The following is a 22,375-nucleotide window of genomic DNA, read 5'->3' on the forward strand; positions in this document are numbered from 1 at the left end:
ATGAATAATTGACTTGGCTTTAGAACTCCATCATCAGAACAGATTTCACAGGTGCATTTAACTCCTTATCTCAATTCATGATTTCAAAATGAACAGAAATACTTATTTTTTAAACTAAAATGCAAAAAAAATGTGCACACCTGAAATGGACCACAGTATGAATACAGCATATAGGAGCAGTTATTAAGATTATTGAATAAGAAGTTATCTTTCTTAAAATAATCTGTCAAATTAATTTTGTTCTGTAAAGAGAAAGAGCTATTTATTATGCATTGCGGATCTAGCTCTTCATGATTTTTCTAGTTCCTAGAACATAGAACATTACAGCACAGTACAGGCCCTTCGGCCCTCGATGTTGTGCCGACCTGTCATACCGATCTCAAGCCCATCTAACCTACACTATTCCATGTACATCCATATGCTTGTCCAATGACGACTTAAATGTCCCTAAAGTTGACGAATCTACTACCGTTGCAGGCAAAGCGTTCCATTCCCTTACTACTCTCTGAGTAAAGAAACTAGCTCTGACATCTGCCCTATATCTTTCACCCCTCAATTTAAAGCTATGCCCCCTCGTGCTCGCCGTCACCATCCTAGGAAAAAGGCTCTCCCTATCCACCCTATCTAACCCTCTGATTATTTTATATGTCTCAATTAAGTCACCTCTCAACCTTCTCTCTAACGAAAACAGCCTCAAGTCCCTCAGCCTTTACTCGTAAGACCTTCCCTCCATACCAGGCAACATCCTAGTAAATCTAAGACAACAAAATGTGAGGCTGGATGAACACAGCAGGCCAAGCAGCATCTCAGGAGCACAAAAGCTGACGTTTCGGGCCTAGACCCTAGGTCCGAAACGTCAGCTTTTGTGCTCCTGAGATGCTGCTTGGCCTGCTGTGTTCATCCAGCCTCACATTTTGTTGTCTTGGATTCTCCAGCATCTGCAGTTCCTATTATCTCTGATCCTACTAAATCTCCTCTGCAGCCTTTCCAAAGCTTCCACATCCTAATGCAATAAATTTCATGATGGTCACCTCCATCCAATCACAACGTGAGAAACCAAGTCTTTATGCTGCACTGACAAAAATTGCTACAGGTAACAACAAACCAAGATGATGTCTCAATTAAATGTAACAGATCAACGAACTAGGATTCTTTCTCAGCTGTGCCCAGGAGCAAAAACATATTTGCCAACTTTCAAAACTGCCTGCCTAAATCAGTTCAGTCACTGATGCAGACAAAATATGTTTGTGTCATGCAATCACATTGGTAGCATTTCCTCTATTTATCCATGAAATTTCTTGCATGTTGTGTAGTTAAGCCACACCTAAAGAGTTACATGTGATGATGCCTCACTATTAAACAGCTAGTAGAAATTTTGCATTTCATTATGCAGAGGCTCAAAATAATTTTTTCTTCAAGACTGATATGGAGGGGAAGACAATTTGGTACATTCAGGTCGATACAGTCAGAAGAAACCTAAACAGCTTATTCTAAACAATCAAGTGATTCGAAATCTGTTTTTTCATTGTTGTCACTGTTCTCTAAAGATATGAATTAAGAGCGAAAGTAGGCAATGCAGTCTTTTAAACTTGCTCCACTTTTTAACATGATGATGGCTAACCTTATCCTAGCTTCAACTGCAATTTCCTGCCTGCTTCCAAGGGCGCTTTATCCTGCTTTCTTTCAGAAACGTATGTATTTCTTTCATGAATCTGTTGATTGATTCTGCCTCTGCTGCACCCTGGGGCAATTCCAGATTCACAACCGTCTGAGAGAGGTAGTTTCTCCACATCTCAGTTTTTAACCTATCCATGTAGAGAAATCGGCCAGGATTATCTAATGCTGTACACTGCGTTCAGCGTACGCATTGCCATGATCTATAATGCTGGCTTTAAACAATTTTGTTAATAGGGGCCAAGCCATTTGCTCACCTTGCAAACGTGACATTAAAACAAAGTGCATTAAAGCTGAGATAACAAAGTGTGAAGCTGGATGAACACAGCAGGCCAACCAGCCTCTTAGGAGCACAAAAGCTGACGTTTTGGGCCCAGACCCTTCATCAGAGGGGGGGGATGGGGAGAGGGTTCTGAAATAAATAGGGAGGGGGAGGAGGACCGAAGATGGATAGAGAAGATAGGCGGAGAGGAGAGTATAGTCGGGGCGGTAGGGAGGGGATAGGTCAGTCTGGGGAGGACGGACAGGTCAAGGGGGCGGGATAAGGTTAGTAGGTAGGAAATGGAGGTGCGGCTTGAGGTGGGAGGAGGGGATAGGTGAGAGGAAGAACAGGTTAGGGAGGCGGGGACGAGCTGGGCTGGTTTTGAAATGCAGTGGGGGGAGGGAGGGAACGAGCTGGGCTGGTTTAGGGATGCAGTGGGGGAAGGGGAGATTTTGAAGCTTGTAAAGTCCACATTGATGCCATTGGGCTGCAGGGTTCCCAAGTGGAATATGAGTTGCTGTGCCTGCAACCTTCAGGTGGCATCATTATGGCACTGCAGGAGGCTCAGGATGGACATGTCGTCTAAGGAAATGGGAGGGGAGTTAAAATGGTTCGCAACTGGGAGGTGCAGTTGTTTATTGCGAACTGAGCTGAGGTGTTCAGCAAAGCGGTCCCCAAGCTTCCACTTGGTTTCCCCAATGTAGAGGAGGCCACAACTGGTACAGTGGATGCAGTATACCAACGCGACTGGGAGGTCCAGTTGTTTATTGCGAACCGAGCAGAAGCTGTCCTGCAAGAAAATGACTACTTTCATCGAAACATTTTTCAGTGTATATCATACAAACTCATGACAGGTTCAGATGGTTACTCTTGGCACTGAAAAATGCTCAGTCTACCTCAGATTATGAAGGTAAGATACTCAAAAGCTTGAGCAATAGCTGAAGTTTGCTATGTAGTAGAAACACAGATGACCTGCATTCCGCATGCAGACGGCCTCAAGGCCCTCCGCTTCTTCCTGTCCCGCAGGCCCGACCAGTCCCCCTCCACTGACACTCTCATCCGCCTAGCTGAACTCGTCCTCACCCTCAACAACTTCTCTTTTGACTCCTCCCACTTCCGACAGACTAAGGGGGTGGCCATGGGAACCCGCATGGGACCCAGCTATGCCTGCCTCTTTGTAGGTTACGTGGAACACTCCCTCTTCCGCACCTACACAGGCCCCAAACCCCACCTCTTCCTCCGGTACATTGATGACTGTATCGGCGCTGCCTCTTGCTCCCCAGAGGAGCTCGAACAGTTCATCCACTTCACCAACACCTTCCACCCCAACCTTCAGTTCACCTGGGCCATCTCCAGCACATCCCTCACCTTCCTGGACCTCTCAGTCTCCATCTCAGGCAACCAGCTTGTAACTGTTGTCCATTTCAAGCCACCAACTCCCACAGCTACCTAGAATACACCTCCTCCCACCCACCCTCCTGCAAAAATTCCATCCCCTATTCCCAATTCCTCCGCCTCATCTGCTCCCACGATAAGACATTCCACTCCCGCACATCCCAGATGTCCAAGTTCTTCAAGGACCGCAACTTGCCCCCCACAGTGATCGAGAACGCCCTTGACCGCGTCTCCCGTATTTCCCACAACACATCCCTCACACCCCGCCCCCGCCACAACCGCCCTAAGAGGATCCCCCTCGTTCTCACATACCACCCTACCAACCTCCGGATACAACGCATCATCCTCCGACACTTTCGCCATTTACAATCCGACCCCACCACCCAAGACATTTTTCCATCCCCACCCCTGTCTGCTTTCCGGGGAGACCACTCTCTCCGTGACTCCCTTGTTCGCTCCACACTGCCCTCCAACCCCACCACACCCGGCACCTTCCCCTGCAACCGCAGGGAATGCTACACTTGCCCCCACACCTCCTCCCTCGCCCCTATCCCAGGCCCCAAGATGACATTCCACATTAAGCAGAGGTTCACCTGCACATCTGCCAATGTGGTATGCTGCATCCACTGTACCCGGTGTGGCTTCCTCTACATTGGGGAAACCAAGCGGAGGCTTGGAGACCGCTTTGCAGAACACCTCCGCTCAGTTCCAAACAAACAACTGCACCTCTCAGTCGCAAACCATTTCAACTCCCCCTCCCATTCCTCAGACGACACGTCCATCATGGGCCTCCTGCAGTGCCACAATGATGCCACCCGAAAGTTGCAGGAACAGCAACTCATATTCCGCCTGGGAACCCTGCAGCCTAATGGTATCAAAGTGGACTTCACCAGTTTCAAAATCTCCCCTTCCCCTGCTGCATCCCTAAACCAGCCCAGTTCGTCCCCTCCCCCCACTGCATCACACAACCAGCCCAGCTCTTCCCCCCTACCCACTGCATCCCAATACCAGTCCAACCTGTCTCTGCCTCCCTAACCGATTCTTCCTCTCACCCATCCCTTCCTCCCACCCCAAGCCGCACCCCCATCTACCTACTAACCTCATCCCTCCTCCTTGACCTGTCCGTCTTCCCTGGACTGACCTATCCCCTCCCTACTTCCCCACCTATACTCTCTCCACTTATCTTCTTTACTCTCCATCTTCGGTCCGCCTCCCCCTCTCTCCCTATTTATTCCAGCTCCCTCTCCCCATCCCCCTCTCTGATGAAGGGTCCAGGCCCGAAACGTCAGCTTTTGTGCTCCTGAGATGCTGCTTGGCCTGCTGTGTTCATCCAGCCTCACATTTTATTATCTTGGAATTCTCCAGCATCTGCAGTTCCCATTATCTCTGACATTTGCTATTAACAGGATGAAGTTGTCAAGTCAAAAAGACATTGTGCCTATCATACAAATGAGTAACATGGTGTATGAATTCCAGTGCTGGTTTGACACCAGGCACGCAGGCAATATGACTCAAAGACTGGCAGATTGCAAACAAAATATTCCTTCAGCTGTTCGTAATAAGCAAGGTACTAACCATTCTCAACCAGCCTACACAGAGTCATAGCGTTCTACAGAACAGAGACAGGCCCGTTGGCCCAAACTGGTTCATGCTGAACAAAACATCCATCCATGCTAATCCCATTTCCCTGCACTTGGCTCATGCCCTTCTAAACCTTTTCTATACATGTATTTATCCAAATGCCTTTCAAATGTTGTTAATGTACCCACCTCGACCGCTTCCTCTGGCAGCTTATTCCATATGCGTACCAGCCGGTGTAAAAAAACTTGCCTCTCAGGTTTTCATGTATTCTTTCCCCCCTTTCCTTAAACTGATGTTCTCTAGTCCTCGATGCCCCAACTCTGAGAAAAAGACTGAATGCATTCACCTTATCCATGCCTCTCATGATCTTATTCACTTCTATAAGATCCCTCCTCAGTCTCCCATGCTCGAAGGAAACAAGTCCTAGCTTGTCCAACCTCTCCCTATAACTCAGCCCCTTAAGTCCTGGCAACAACATTGTAAATTTCTTCTGCACTCTTTCCAGTTTAATAACATTCTTCCTATAGCAAGGTGACCAAAACTGAACAGAATACTCCAAGTGCGACCTCACCAATGCCCTGTACAACTGCAACATAACTTCCCAACACCTATACTCAATGTCCTGATTGATGAAGGCCAGTGTGCCAAAAGCCTTCTTCACTACCCTGTCTATCTGTGACTCTACTTTCACAGAACCATGCACCTGAATTCCAAGATCTCTCTGTAACACAACATTCCTTAAGGCCCTAGCATTCACCATGAAACTGCTACCTTGATCTGACTTTCCAAAGTGCAACACCTCACATTTATCTATATGAAACTTCATTTGCCATTTCTCAGCCCACTTCCCCAGCTGACCAAGATCCTGCTGCAATTTCCAATAACTGTCCATGATCCTGCCTATTTTAGTATCATCCTCAAACTTACTAATATATATTCACATCCAAATCATTGATATAGATAACAAACAACTATGGCCAAGCAACCGAGCCCTGAGGCACACCACTAGTGACAGGACTCCAGTCTAACAAGTATCCTTCTACAATACCCTCTGCTTCCTACCATCAAATCAACTGTATATCCAATTTGCCAGTTCTCCCTGGATTCCACGCAATCTAACCTTCTAGAGCAGCCTACCACATGGAATCTTATCAAAGGCCTTCCTGAAATCCATGACTATGTCTATCACCTGGCCCTAATGAACCTTCCTGGTCACTTCATCAAAAGTCACTATACTTGGAAAACTAGAGCTAAGTGTTCAACATTAGATTTTGCAATTAGACAAAATTTGCTGGACAATCCTGCATCCACAAAGATTTACAATGGGAACCAATTTAAGATTGTTAGACTGGTTAGCAGCATGGCGTACTTGCATGTACTGGAAGACACATCTATTTGCACACCGGGCCCTATCTTTGCAGATGCAAAGAACACACATTCTGCGTGATTCAACTGAACACCAATCAACCTGCCTGGTTGAAAATTTACAAAAAGCTGGCCGTTAATTCAATCCCCATTAATTGTTGCATTCTCTAAGCAATGCTCTGTCAGTCAGTTTGCCAACCAAAGTCAACCACTATCCTCTCACAAAGTATAAATGTTACTTTACCCCAAATTGGTACTCCTGCAAATTGTCCTCATTATTGCAGAACAAAAAGCTTTGACAAATTGTCCTTTCTTCTGCAATATTTACTGTGAACATATTTAAGCCCAAAAACAAAGACAAATTTTTGGTTCCTCAGGAAATCAAGAATTTGGCGCACACAGGAAAGTGGTCTAAAGACTAATGATCACCCTAACTGTACTGAAGTGCACGGTCAAGAGGCCTTTTGGTTCTACTAATTTTTAACCTAACATCTTCATTATGCTCATATTAGCTCACTGCTGCACCTATGCAATGCACTCCACTTGCCTATTCTTCATTTCCATCATATTCAAAGTCATTGTTGTCTCCTCTTTCACTACTAAATTGGCAGCATTCAGTTTTCTGGGGAGGATAAATGCAAAAAGATGCAATATTTGTCTACCTGGGCAGATTTTTTTTAGATCCTAAAATTAGCTCTCCTTTAGGTAAACCTTTTAATAGCTGATTACCCTTGTTCTTTTCCATAACTATTCTGATTTTATCATTACTCTCCAATACATTTGTTCTATTTCATTCTCCAGCATAAGTACTTTTCTTCCTTGTCAAGCATGGTGTCTCGTACACGTCTCAGGAATGCCCTTAAAATCGTTACTACCTAAACAATTGGAATTCCCTGGCTTCACTACAGTTCTCAAATCAAGGGAAGAGTAATTTGCTCCATTAAGAGAACGCATTACCTAATTACATGCAGCATTAAAAATTTATTTCAAGGTAAAGTGGAACTGAACACTTCTTCATAGGCTGCTATTCTCAACAATAGATAGTTCAAATTGCAATCTTTGCCTTTATCCGAAAATAGATGAGGAAACGAGTGGAACCGCAAGTTCTCCCTCCCCACATTGAATGATTCGATTGTGAGTCCCTCTGAATGGAATAATATGCTAGCAATAATGTTATAATCTAAATTGGACTTCCAAATAATTGCATCCAATTGCCTCTTTAAACTAACTCTAGGCTGTAGTAAAATTCTTGGTCAATACTAGTAGGTCAGGCTCACTTGTGGACACTGGGAGATGAATCTATCATGTATGTGCAGAGTGCTGACACGAGACTGCTGACTTCACCCCTAAAAGAGTTACTCACCTAAGGTAGAAGATCAAAAATCACATGACACAAGTTTACAGTCCAACAGATTTATTTTAAAACATTAGCTTTCGCAGCTCAGCTTCTTCCTCAAGAGTGATGTGGAACAGGAGGCATACCCACACAGAATTTATAAGCAGAAAGGCAACAATCCTAAAAATAGCTTATTGGCTGCCTCCTGTTGAATCTTTAATCAGTTAGAAAGGAGACACAGGTTTGTGTTGATTGAAATGCAAATGTCTATCTCGTATGCTGTAGGCAAGGATGCCCTGAAGCATGGTATAATGGCGAAATCATGCAGATGCTATGGCAATGGATGAATGGACACAGCGCAACAATTGCCAGAAAGGGATGTTCCCTCCCAATGGGGGAACAGTTCAGCAGTCAAGGGTGTTCAGCCTCCAATCTTCGGGTTTATATCGTCCAAAGTGGACACTGAGATACACAGCAATGCAAAATTGCTGAGCAGAGGCTGATACCAAGTTCCGTAAGCATGAGGATGGCCTCAAACATGATCTTGGGGTCATGTTGCACTACAGGTGACCGTACCATACTATATACTCTCACACACATACACACACACACACACACACACACACACACACAGTTTCTCACACAAGCACACACGCACTTTCTCTCTTGTGCGCGCACGCACACACATATGGGATTTAGATACATTCTGTTTTGTTTGGAAATAATAATACCAGCCTGATTCCACGTTAAAACACAGATTCTAAACAAAGCCTCACACCTAAAATGCATTGTCTAACCTGAGATGTCATCTCTTGTATACACTTTTAAAACCTTTAATTATCACAGGTAACTAATGTGAAAGAAATTCTGGGATTGGCATTTTAATATATAGAAACCTGTGTCTCTGTTGAAAAAAGATTCAACAGGAAGTGATCACCAAGCCATTTTTAGGGGTGTTACCTTTCGGCTTATAAATTCAGTCTTGGTATACCTCCTCTTCCACACTGCACCTGAGGATGAAGGAGAGATGTATAAGCCAGTGTCTTCAAATAAACCTATTGGACTGTAACTTGGTGTTGTGTGATTTTTGACCTTGTCCATCCCAATCCCACACTGGCATCTCCACATGAAGGCAGATCTTAGACACTGCTTATGGCCATTATCAGTGGCCAATTGTTTGGAAAATATTATCAGAGATAATGGGAACTGCAGATGCTGGAGAATTCCAAGATAATAAAATGTGAGGCTGGATGAACACAGCAGGCCAAACAGCATCTCAGGAGCACAAAAGCTGACGTTTCGGGCCTAGACCCTTCATCAGAGAGGGGGATGGGGAGAGGGAACTGGAATAAATAGGGAGAGAGGGGGAGGCGGACCGAAGATGGAGAGTAAAGAAGATAGGTGGAGAGAGTGTAGGTGGGGAGGTAGGGAGGGGATAGGTCAGTCCAGGGAAGACCGACAGGTCAAGGAGGTGGGATGAGGTTAGTAGGTAGCTGGAGGTGCGGCTTGGGGTGGGAGGAAGGGATGGGTGAGAGGAAGAACCGGTTAGGGAGGCAGAGACAGGTTGCACTGGTTTTGGGATGCAGTGGGTGGGGGGGGAAGAGCTGGGCTGGTTGTGTGGTGCAGTGGGGGGAGGGGACGAACTGGGCTGGTTTAGGGATGCAGTCGGGGAAGGGGAGATTTTGAAACTGGTGTAGTCCACATTGATACCATATGGCTGCAGGGTTTCCACATTGATATCATTTAATATCTTTTAATATCAACCCTGCAGCCATATGGTATCAATGTGGACTTCACCAGTTTCAAAATCTCCCCTTCCCCTACTGCATCCCTAAACCAGCCCAGTTCGTCCCCTCCCCCCACTGCACCACACAACCAGCCCAGCTCTTCCCCCCCACCCACTGCATCCCAAAACCAGTCCAACCTGTCTCTGCCTCCCTAACCGGTTCTTCCTCTCACCCATCCCTTCCTCCCACCCCAAGCCGCACCTCCAGCTACCTACTAACCTCATCCCACCTCCTTGACCTGTCCGTCTTCCCTGGACTGATCTATCCCCTCCCTACCTCCCCACCTACACTCTCTCCACCTATCCTCTTTACTCTCCATCTTCGGTCCGCCTCCCCCTCTCTCCCTATTTATTCCAGTTCCCTCTCCCCATCCCCCTCTCTGATGAAGGGTCTAGGCCCGAAACGTCAGCTTTTGTGCTCCTGAGATGCTGCTTGGCCTGCTGTGTTCATCTAGCCTCACATTTTATTATATTGTTTGGAAAATATGTTCAGTTCTCTCTTAAAAACAAATTCATTTTTTACCCTCTACTAGTGGGGCTGGGAAGAATGCACAAGTTAATCTGTTGAACTGACTGTAAAATAAAAGATGAAGGAGCAGATGCATTTGTATTTATGCTGATAAAATGGGACTCTGAATTCCACCTTGATCTGCTTCCAGAATAAGAGCTGTGTCTGGAGGAATGGCTGGAATAGGAGGTGTAAGAGGATGATCTTGAGTGCGACCTTGAACGTGACCTAGATGATCCAGATCCTGAATAGGAAGAAGAACGAGAAGACGACCTGAAAAAGATATTAAAAAAAAGCACTGTTGACTTCAAAACATCATAGATAGCCCGACAACCACAAAATTTAACAAAAAAATCCCTAGATTCTGGAGAGGTCCCAGCAGATTGGAAAACTGCAACTGTAATACCTTATTTGGGAAAGGGGCAGATAGAAAGTAGAAAACAATAGGTCTGTTAGTCAAACATCTGTCATTGGGAAAAATTCAGAATTCATTATGAAGAAAGTAATCACAGGGCATTTAGAAAATCAAATATCATCACTATCAACATAATTTCATGAAAGGAAATTCTTATTTAAATACTTTAATCTAGTTCTTTGGGGATCTAACAAAAGGGAAGGATAAAGGGGAACTAATACATGCAACCTAACTGAATTTCCAAAATTCTATAAGGTGCCACATAAAAAATTACCATACAAAAAAAGGCTCATGGTGTTGGAAGAGATAATATTCAAGCATGAATAGAGGACTGATCAAAAGGAAACAGGGAGAATGAATAAATGAGTTGTTTGTAGGTTGGTAATCTGTAACTAGTGGACTGCCAAAGGGACCAGTGCTGGGGCCTCGTCAATGAATGGACAGGCTGTATAATGGGTAAGTTTGCTGATACACAGGTAGTAGGAAAGCAAGTTGTGAAGAGGACACAGAAAATCTACAGTCATATATATGATGGAGCATAATGTGAGGGATAATGTGAGGGCAACCATTTTAGTGGAAGAATAGTAAAGTAACCAGGGCAAAGCAGCCTGCTTGACTGGCACCTCATCTATCACCTTCAACATCTAATTCTTGACCAGTGACACAGAGTGACACAGGTGGCTGTCAATTACAAGGTGCACTGCATTTCCTCACCAAGGTTCCTTCAATAGCACCTTCCAAACCTGTGATCTCAACTACCAAGAATGACAAGGGCATCAGATACATGGGAACAGTAACTTTCCCTCCAAGTCACTCACCATCCTGACTTGGAAATAAATCAATATTCCGTGAACGTCACTGGTTCAGAATCCTGGAACAGCCCTCCAGGCATATATAGTGGTTGCACCGACACCCCAACAACTGCAATAGTTCAAGAAAGCAACTCACCTCTTCTTGAGGACAATTAGAAATGGGCAGTAAACACAGGCTAGTTAACAACGTCCATATCCCATGAATGAATTAAAAGAAAAATTCTGAAGTGGCCTGACAATGTAGTTGCTGGGAGAATATTTCCTCTCATCATGGAATTTTTAAATTAAAGGGGGCTCAGTTTAAAAATTAAGGGTTTCCTATTCAAGATGCAGGGAATGGAAGAATTGCTTCTCCCACTGGGTCACTTGTCTTCGGGATGTTCTTTACAAGATACATGTAGAGGCTGGGTCACTGAACATATGCAATGCTGAGTGAGACAAATTTGTGTTCTGCAAGAGAGTTAAGGTCTGGGGAGTAAGGAAGTGGGATTAATTCCACAATCAGATCAACCAAGAATTTATCAAATGGTGGAGCAGTTATTATGGGCTTACTAGCCTTTTCCTGTTGTTATTTTCTTATGGTCTTATTAAAGTTTATCAGGCCTGTTCAATGATTCAAGTGCCTTCTGAGACAACCAACATGGCAGGTATCCAATCACATCAGCACAAAGAGTAAGGCAAAATCTCCTCCGTTCATAATGGGAAATTCAAAACAGTTATGGAATGTACACCACGTAAACTGGGAAAATTAACTTGACAGAAGTAGCAACAAGGAACAAAAAAAAAGTCATGGAATGTACTTGGGACAGTTGCTATTTTGGATATGGTGCTGTGTAATGAGGCTGGTTTAATAAATGATCTCATTAAAATATTTCCCAAGGAACAGTGACTGCAACATAATAGAATTGAGTATTCATTTCAGAGTGTGAAGTTGGGTTGATAACAACTATGCTAAAGGCAAGGCCAGATGGTCATTGCTTTAATGACAGAAGTGTAATTTGTAAGGCAGATAAGTTAATGGCGATGGATTGACACATGGTAGTGTGATATTGTTGCCAACACAGAAACATGGTTGAGGAAAGGACTAGACTGGCAACTCAACATTATGAGGTGTAAGATTTTTAGGTGAGACACAGGAGGGTGTAAAAAGGATGGTGGTGTAGCATTAATAACTAAGGAGTCAATTATTTCAATAAGAAGGAATGATGTCTTAGAAAGATCCTCAAATGAGGCTTTGTGGGTAGAACCTAGAAGTATTAAGGGGGCAACTGCTTTACCAGGAGCGTATAATAGGCCCATAAAGAGTCAGTAGGAAATGGAGGAGCAAATATGTCGACAGTTCACAGAAATGTGCAAGAGTAACAATTAGGTAATTTATATCAGAGGATTTCAACTTTCCCAACATAAAGAAACAAAGAAAAAAAGAAACCTACAGCACAGGAACAGGCCCTTCGGCCCTCCATGCCTGCGCCGATCAAGATCCTCTGTCTAACCTGTCATCTATTTTCTAACGGTCTGTGTCCATTTGCTCCCTGCCCATCCATGTACCTGTCCAGATATATCTTAAAAGACGCTAACGTGTCTGCGTCTACCACCTCCGCTGGCAACGTGTTCCAGGCGCCCACCACCCTCATAAATTTAGGGTAGACACAGTGCTCAAGGTTTGGAAGAGCTGAATTTTGTGAACATATCCAGGAGACTTTTTGTCTCAATATGTAAAAGGTCCAACAAGGGAGGTGCAGTGCTGGACTTGGTTCTGGGGAAATAAGCCAGACAAGTGATCAAAGCCGCAGTGGGAGAACATTTTAGCAATAGCGACTACAACAAGATTGGGGGAAATGTAGAAGTCGTTTTTCTCATTTGCGGGATGTGGGCATCGCTGGCGGGCCAGCATTTATTGCCCACCCATAGTTGCTCTTGAGGTGGTCATGGTGAGCCACTTTCTTGAACTGCTGTGGGTTGACCTGCAGTGCCGTTAGGGAGGTAATCCCAGCATTTTAACCCAGCAACAGTGAAGTAACGGCAATATATTTCAAATTCAGGACAGTGAATGGCTTGGAGAGAAACTTGAAGGTGGAACTATTTCCATGTATCTGCTACCCTTGTCCTTCTAGATGCAAGGGGTAATGGATGTGGAAAATGCTGATTGAGGTTCTTTCGTGAATTTCTACAGTGTGTCTTGTTGAAAGTACACAATGAGGCTCCTGAGCATCAGTGGTGCAGGGAGTGGACGCTCGCGGATGTGGTGCTAATTGTGCCGGCTGCTTTGTCCTGGATGGTGTTAAGCTTCGTGAGCGTTATTGGGGCTGCACTCATCCATGCAAGTGGAGAATATTCCATCACACTCCTGACTTAGGCCTTGTAGACAGTGAAAAGGCTTTGAGAAGTCAGGAGATGTGTTAATCACCTCAGTACTCCTAGCCTCTCACCTGCTCTTGTAGCCACTGTGTTTATGTGAGGAGTTCAGCTGAGTTTCTGGTCAATGATAACCCCCAGGACGCTGATAATTGGGGATTTAGCGATGGTAACATCATTGAATACCAAGGGGCGGTGGTTAGATTGGCTCTTACTGGTGGTCGCCGTAGTCTGGAATTTGCGTGGAGTGAATCTTACTTGCCAAATGTCAGCCCAAGCCTGGGCATTGTTCAGATGTTGTTGCATTTGAACATGCACTGCTTCAGTGTCTGAACTGCTGCGAATGGTGCTGAACACTGCAATCATTGGCAAACATTCCCACATGACTATTTACGGAGTTCAGAGAAGCCTGGACGTCTAGGACTATTCAGGACTGGATGCAGAAGACGACAGGGGCTTTACTAAGTCCAAAAGGGGCAATTCAGTTGTGGCTGTAGATGCATACAGGAAGTGCAGGAGGATATTATTAAAGCAGAATTCCAGAGGACTGGAGGATGGCTAATGTGGTTTCACTGTTTAAGAAGGGTGGGCATAATGAACCAGGAACTTACCGACCAACGAGTCTCACATCAGTGGCAGGGATACCACTGGAGAAAATTCTGTAAGAGTGAATTATACACTCACGTGGAAAAGTATGGGTTAATTAGCGCCAGAAAATGTGATTTTTGTCAGAGGAAGATCATACCTAACAAATTTGTTAGAATTTTTTTGAAAATGTGATCAAGTATGTGGATGAAAGAAGTTTAGTTGATGCAGGTTATATGGATTTTAGCAAAGCTTTTGATAAGATCCCACATGGCAGAACTATTGAGAAGGTTAAGGCACATGGAATTGAGGGATGTCAAGATGGATTAGTAGTGGGATACAAAGAGTAGTGGTGGAAAGCTGTTTGAATGAACATAGAACATTACAGTGCAGCACAGGCCCTTCAACCCTCGATGCTGCACCGACCTGTGAAACCAATCTGAAGCCCATCCAACCTACACTATTCCATTATCATCCATATGTTTATCCAATGACCGCTTAAATGCCCTTAAAGTTGGCAAGTCTACTACTGTTGCAGGCAGGACATTCTATACCCTTACTACTCTGAATAAAGAACCTACCTCTGACATCTGTCCTATATCTATCACCCCTCAATATAAAGTTATGTCCCCTTGTGCTATCCATCACCATCCGAGGAAAAAGGCTCTCACTGTCCACCCTACAGAATCCTCTGATCAACTTGTATCTTTCTATTAAGTCACCTTTTAACCTTCTTCTCTCTAATGAAAACAGCCTCAAGTCCCTCAGCCTTTCCTCATAAGACCTTCCCTCCATACCAGGCAACATCCCGGTAAATCTCCTCTGCACACTTTCCAATGCTTCCACATCCTTCCTACAATGTGGTGACCAGAACTGTAAGCAATACTCCGATTGCGGCTGCACCAGAGTTTCGTACAGCTGCAACATGACCTCGTGGCTCTGAAACTCAATCCTCTACCAATAAACCTAACACACCGTATGTCTTCTTAACAACCCTATCAGCCTGGGTGGCAACGTTCAGGGATCTAGGCACATGGACACTGAGATCTCTCTGCTCATCCACACGACCAAGAATCTTACCATTAACCCATTACTCTGTATTCCTGTTACTCCTTCCAAAGTGATTCACCTCACACTTTCCCACAGTAAACTCCATTTGCCGCCTCTCAGCCCAGCTCTGCAGCTTATCCATGTCCCTCTGTAACCTGCAATATTCTTTGCACTATCCATAACTCCATCGACTTTCTGTCATCCGCAAATTTACTAACCCATCCTTCTATGCCCTCACCCAGGTCATTTATAAAAATGACAAACAGCAGTGGCCCCAAAACAGATCGTTGCATTACACCACTAGTAACTGAACTCCAGGATGAACATTTCCCATCAACCACGACCCTCTGACTTCTTGCAGCTAGCCAAGTTCTGATCCAAACTGCTAAATCACCCTCAATCCCATGCCTCCGTATTTTCTGCAATAGCCTACCTAGGGTTGCCTTATCAAATGCTCTGCTGAAATCTATATACTGAAATCCATGTTCTATATGCCGGGAGGTAAGTGGTGAGGATGCTAGAGTCTAGAGAAGGATACAGTTAAGTGAACAGGCTAAAACTTGGCAGATGGAATATCATGTGTGAAGAAAATGATGTTATGCACTTTGGCAAGACTGCAGAAAATCAGCATTTTACTTAAAAGAGGACCAACTACAACCTCTCCAACTTCTGTTAAGATTAGGTTGGTTAGTCAGACATCATTATAATCAAAGATGCTCAAATCCTCTTATTCAATAGACTTTCACATCTCCTCAGTGAATCACAGCGCAACTATACTGCCGCTGATGTGATGAGAAATACAGTTCAGGATACAATTTGTTACTTGCTGATTTGTAAGACTCAGTACCATGAACCACATTTCACTAAGCTCTCAAAACTTCTTATCTAATGAACAGATTTTTGGTTGGGGCTTAAGGTGAGCAGAAAATACTAATAGCAGACTTGCTGTGACCAGCAGAAAAACTGTAAGTGACTGCAATTATTTGTGAGGAGAATGCAGCGAGTTTGAGAACTAGGTTAAGGAGCAAGACAGGTTTTGAAATGGGAAGATACAGAGTAGATGAGGAAGAGGGGACACAGCATGTTCAGCAGCAAGTGGGGAAAAACCAAAATGAGCCAAGTGTCATAAATTTCCAATCACTGAACTTTAATTAGATCGTAAATTTTGCTTTATTTTTCCAATAAACCATACAGCTATTCAAAGCAAGCCAATTCTGCAGGCCTTTAGTTAGAACATAGAAAAATACAGCGCAGAACAGGCCCTTCAGCCCTCGACGTTGCACCGACCTGTGAACTAATCTAAGCCCATCCCCCTACACTATCCCATCATTACCCATATGCTAGTCCAAGGACTGTTTAAATGCCCCTAATGTGGCTGAACTAACTACACTAGCAGGCAGGGCGTTCCAGGCCCTTACCACTCTCTGAGTAAAGAACCTGCCTCTGACATCTGTCTTAAATCTATCACCCCTCAATGTATAGCTATGCCCCCTTGCACATGCTACATACTGAGGAAGGTGCACATGATAAAAGGAAGCTTGGCTACAGGAGAAGTGGCTGACTTGTTCTGGGCACAGGATCGCTAGTTCAGTTGGTAGATGGGAATAGCTGGAAATCATACATCCAATGTAATTAGAGTGCTTTAGCATTTTTTTCATCCTTTCCCCATTCCTGATTGAAGATGAGAATAGCATATTTCAACTGCATTGATTTTGCTCGTTCCAGAATTCCTGGAATTTAATCTCTAGTCATTTGTACAGTCATATGCTCTGGGGTACAGGGGAAATAGGGATGTTTAGTTTGGCCCTCATGGAGGCTCGACATCAACAATTTAGAGAAGTGAATTTATACAGTTCCCTTTATGGCCATAGTGAGTGCCTCCCTACAACTGCTGGGTACTGAAAGATTGAAGTGCAGACTCTGTTGCAATGTAGCAAATGCAGCAATTTAAGCACAGAAGCTTCCCAATGCAATGACAGCTGTATATCTCTTCTGAACATATTGATTAAGGATTAAATATTGGCCAGGACACCAGAAATACCTTGCTTGTCCTTAAAATAAAGCAGTGTGATCTTTCGCATCCACCTGAGAGGGCAGATGGATTCTCAACTTATGGCATCAGCTGAAAAACTATCAACTGTACACCAAATCTCCAATACTGGAATGTCCGCACTGAATTTCATCATAGTCTCTGGAGTGAGAGTTTGGACACAATAACCCTCTGATCAGAATAAAAACAGAAGAGTTCTATCTAGTGAGTTACAGTTAACCAAAGGAAATTATAGGCCTTCCAGGTTGGTCTTGCTGAATAGCACCTTTGGTTGTAATTTCCACTGGCAGCCAACTGGTCCTGATGTGAGTTCATTGATGTATTTACAGCTGCTGAAATTCTGCTGCCCAATCCAGAGTAGACGACAGCATTATCTTCCCCTTGCACTATTATTAAGAAATGTTCAGGAAAAAAAATAGAAAATGATTTGCAAGACTACAAACACACATGCCCATATCACTTCTCCTATCACAAGGCCTTAAGACATTAAAAGGAAGAATCCAAGATGCCAACCCTTTCGTCAATGACCTTTATGCTAGGGAGAAGGTGTATTCCTGGTGAGAAGAGCAGGAATGCCATGGAAATTAGACCTTCCCATTTTTAAAATCCTTTTTATTGATGATTATTTCGGGTCTAACATACCTTGATGAGCCAGAGACTGAAACAGAGGACCCAGATGTTCTTCGTCGCTTGCGCCCACGGCCTGGTGATGCAGTTGAAACTGGTCTCTTTTTGGGAGATTTGGATCGGCGCCAAGGGTCTTTCCACTCATCTGCTCTTTTTACAGTAGTTGCTGGAGCAGCTTCTTTCTTGGGTGGTTCTACTTGCCGGCTAAAAATTACAACAAAGTTAGTTACTTTTTATATTCTGGCCTCCACACAACCACTTAGTGCTGAAAGATTGTCAATTAGTACAATATTTTGTAGCTCTCCCAAACAAGTTCCTACTCTCCTGAGCCTAAGTAATAGTGTGGGAGGAAGGCCACTGGGGCTAGGTCTGGTACGAGAGAAATCTGTTGAAGACAGGTGGACAATGTTCAACACTGCAGTGGATGATATCCAGGCTGGACCTGACAAGTAGCAAATGACATTCATGCCACATATATGCCAGGCAATAACCATCTTCAGTATGAGACAATCTAACCACTGTCCCTTGACACTCAATGGTGTTATCATTACTGAATACCCCACGATCAACATCCTTGTAGTTACCATTGACTAAAAAACACAACTGATCTCACTAGATTAACACAGTGGCTCGAACAGCAGGTCAGAGGCTACGAATAACACGGCGAGTAACTAACCTCCTGATTCCTAAAAGCCTGTCCAACATGTATAAGACACAAGTCAGGACTGTGATGAAATGCTCCCCACTTGCCTGGATGGGTGTCCCTCAAACAACACTCAAGAAGCTTGGCATCATCCAGGACAAAGCAGTCTGTTTTCCCACCCCCGAGCACCAAACCATCATCTCTAACACCATTCATGACCTCATCACCTCAGGGGACTTCCCACCCACAGCCTCCAACCTCATCGTTCCCCAACCCCGCACGGCCCGTTTCTATCTCCTTCCCAAAATCCACAAACCTGCCTGCCCTGGTCGACCCATTGTCTCAGCCTGTTCCTGCCCCACCGAACTCATCTCCACCTATCTGGACTCCATTTTCTCCCCTTTGGTCCAGGAACTCCCTACCTATGTCCGTGACACCACCCACGCCCTCCACCTCCTCCAGGACTTGCAATTCCCTGGCCCGCAACACCTCATTTTCACAATGGACATCCAGTCCCTATACACCTGTATTCCGCATGCAGATGGCCTTAAGGCCCTCCGTTTTTTCCTGTCCTGCAGGCCCGACCAGTCCGCCTCCACCGACACCCTCATTCGCCTAGCCAAACTCGTCCTCACCCTCAACAACTTCTCTTTCGATTACTCCCACTTCCTACAGACTAAGGGGGTGGCCTTGGGCACCCGCATGGGCCCCAGCTATGCCTGTCTCTTTGTAGGTTACGTGGAACAGTCCCTCTTCTGCACCTACACAGGCCCCAAACCCCACCTCTTCCTCCGTTACATTGATGACTGTATTGGCGCGGCCTCTTGCTCCCCAGAGGAGCTCAAACAGTTCATCCACTTCACCAACACCTTCCACCCCAACCTCCAGTTCACCTGGGCCATCTCCAGCACATCCCTCACCTTCATAGACCTCTCAGTCTCCATCTCAGGCAACCAGCTTGTAACTGATGTCCATTTCAAGCCCACCGACTCCCACAGCTACTTAGAATACACCTCCTCCCACCCACCCTCCTGCAAAAATTCCACCCCCTATTCCCAATTCCTCCACCTCCGCCGCATCTGCTCCCACGATGAGGCATTCCACTCCCACACATCCCAGATGTCCAAGTTCTTCAAGGACCGCAACTTTCCCCCCCCAGAGGTCGAGAACGCCCTTGACCGTGTCTCCCGCATTTCCCGCAACACATCCCTCACACCCCGCCCCTGCCACAACCGCCCAAAGAGGATCCCCCTCGTTCTCACACACCACCCCACCAACCTCCGGATACAACGCATCATCCTCCGACACTTCCGCCATCTACAATCCGACCCCACCACCCAAGACATTTTTCCATCCCCACCCTTGTCTGCTTTCCGGAGAGACCACTTCTCTCCGTGACTCCCTTGTTCGCTCCACACTCCCCTCCAACCCCATCACACTCCCCTCCAACTCCATCACACCCCCCTCCAATCCCACCACACCCGGCACCTTCCCCTGCAACCGCAGGAAATGCTACACTTGCCCCCACACCTCCTCCCGCACCCCTATCCCAGGCCCCAAGATGACTTTCCATATTAAGCAGAGGTTCACCTGCACATCTGCCAATGTGGTATACTGTATCCATTGTACCCGGTGTGGGTTCCTCTACATTGGGGAAACCAAGCAGAGGCTTGGGGACCGCTTTGCAGAACACCTCCGCTCAGTTCGCAACAAACAACTGCACCTCCCAGTCGCAAACCATTTCAACTCCCCCTCCCATTCCTCAGACGACACGTCCATCATGGGCCTCCTGCAGTGCCACAATGATGCCACCCGAAAGTTGCAGGAACAGCAACTCTTATTCCGCTTGGGAACCCTGCAACCCAATGGTATCAATGTGGACTTCACCAGCTTCAAACTCTCCCCTTCCCCACCGCACCCCAAAACCAGCCCAGTTTGTCCCCTCCCCCCACTGCACCACACAACCAGCCCAGCTCTTCCCCTCCACCCACTGCATCCCAAAAGCAGTCCAGCCTGTCTCTGCCTCCCTAACCTGTTCTTCCTCTCGCCCATCCCTTCCTCCCACCCCAAGCTGCACCTCCATTTCCTACCTACTAACCTCATCCCATCTCCTTGACCTGTCCGTCTTCCCTGGACTAACCTATCCCCTCCCTACCTCCCCACCTATACTCTCTTCTCCACCTATCTTCTTTTCTCTCCATCTTTGGTCCGCCTCCCCCTCTCTCCCTATTTATTCCAGAACCCTCACCCCATCCCCCTCTCTGATGGAGGGTCTAGGCCCGAAATGTCAGCTTTTGTGCTCCTGAGATGCTGCTGGGCCTGCTGTGTTCATCCAGCCTCACATTTTATTATCTCACATTTTATTATCTTGTTTTATTAGCTTCACGCCCACAAACATTCAATCCCTCCATCACAACACTCAGTAGCAGCAGTGTGGACTATATTCAAGATGCATTGCAGAAATTCACCAAAATTCCTTAGGCAGCACCTTCCAAACCCATGACCATTTCCATCTAGAAGGACAAGGGCAGCAGATATATGGGAACACTACCACCTGCAAGTTCCCCTCCACGCCACTCATTATCCTGACTGGGAAATGTATCGCTGCTCATTCACTGTTGCTGGGTCAAAATCCTGGAATTTCCTCCCAAATGGCACTGTTGGTCAGACTACAGCACACAAGCTACAGCAGTTTAAGAGGGCAGCTCACCACCACATTCTCAAGGGCAACTATGGACAGGCAATAAATGCCTGCCCAGACAGTGGCACCCACAAATGAATAAACATAAAAACTAACCAGAGTTAACCTACCAGGTTTAAAATTTAATAGAGGCCTAGCAAGTTGACAATTAATAATTAAATGGAACATTGTCCATGACAATGTGAGAACCAAGTTACATCTGCCAGTCAATCAGCACAATACTCTCCATATACACGGTGGCCTCTCCTTAAATTGGTATTCTTAAAAATTATCCTGTTGAGTCCACGACGAAAAGCTTTAACAAAGTGCATACTGTTCAGCAACTCTCAAATCCTATACCGTCAAATTACTGTAATGAAATAACTTTAGCTCAGTAAGCGCTAAACCAGCTGAACAGAAATCACAGAATTTGCTTCAGCACAAGGAGTATCTTCACCCTACAGCGGGTGAAGATAGATAGGTCCCCTGGGCTGGATGGCATTTATCCTAGGATCCTCTGGGAAGCCAGGGAGGAGATTGTCGAGCCTTTGGCGTTGATTATTAACTCATCATGGTCTACAGGAATAGTGCCAGACGACTGGAGGATAGCAAATGTGGTTCCCCTGTTCAAGAAGGGGAGTAGAGACAACCCTGGTAATTATAGACCAGTGAGCCTACCTCAGTTGTTGGTAAATTGTTGGAAAAGGATTTTAGGGGTAGGATTTATAATCATCTAGAAAAGAATAAATTGATTAGGGATAGTCAGCACGGTTTTGTGAAGGCAAGGTCATGCCTCACAAACCTTACTGAGTTCTTTGAGAAGGTGACCAAACAGGTAGATGAGAGTAAACCAGTTGATGTGGTGTATATGGATTTCAAACAAGTCGTTCAATAAGGTTCCCCACAGTAGGCTATTGTACAAAATGCGGAGGAATGGAATTGTGGGAGATATAGCAGTTTGGATCGGAAATTGGCTTGCTGAAAGAAGACAGAGGGTGGTAGTTGACGGGAAATGTTCATCCTGGAGACCAGTTACTAGTGGTGTACCGCAAGGGTCGGCGTTGGGTCCACTGCTGTTTGTCATTTTTATAAATGACCTGGATGAGGGCGTAGAAGGATGGGTTAGTAAATTTGCAGATGACACTAAGGTCGGTGGAGTTGTGGATAGTGACAAAGGATGCTGTAGGTTGCAGAGAGACATAGATAAGCTGCAGAGCTGGGCTGAGTGGTGGCAAATGGAGTTTAATGCAG

At 45.3% G+C, this 22,375-nt stretch overlaps 1 protein-coding gene across 3 annotated transcripts in view; it reads right to left on the minus strand.

Moving 5' to 3' along the window:
• zc3h18 (zinc finger CCCH-type containing 18) overlaps nucleotides 1–22,375 on the minus strand; it is a 207,023-nt gene that overhangs the window by 65,784 nt on the left and 118,864 nt on the right. For all 3 annotated transcript variants that reach the window (XM_048546317.2, XM_048546318.2, XM_048546316.2), the window contains 2 exons: nucleotides 17,817–18,005; nucleotides 10,043–10,180 (listed from right to left, as the gene is read on the minus strand). In XM_048546317.2, coding sequence (XP_048402274.1) covers nucleotides 10,043–10,180; nucleotides 17,817–18,005 — 327 coding nt within the window. The remainder of the gene's footprint in view (nucleotides 1–10,042; nucleotides 10,181–17,816; nucleotides 18,006–22,375) is intronic.

Source organism: Stegostoma tigrinum, chromosome 16 (assembly GCF_030684315.1).
Source record: "Stegostoma tigrinum isolate sSteTig4 chromosome 16, sSteTig4.hap1, whole genome shotgun sequence".
Classification (NCBI taxonomy): Eukaryota; Metazoa; Chordata; class Chondrichthyes; order Orectolobiformes; family Stegostomatidae; genus Stegostoma; species Stegostoma tigrinum.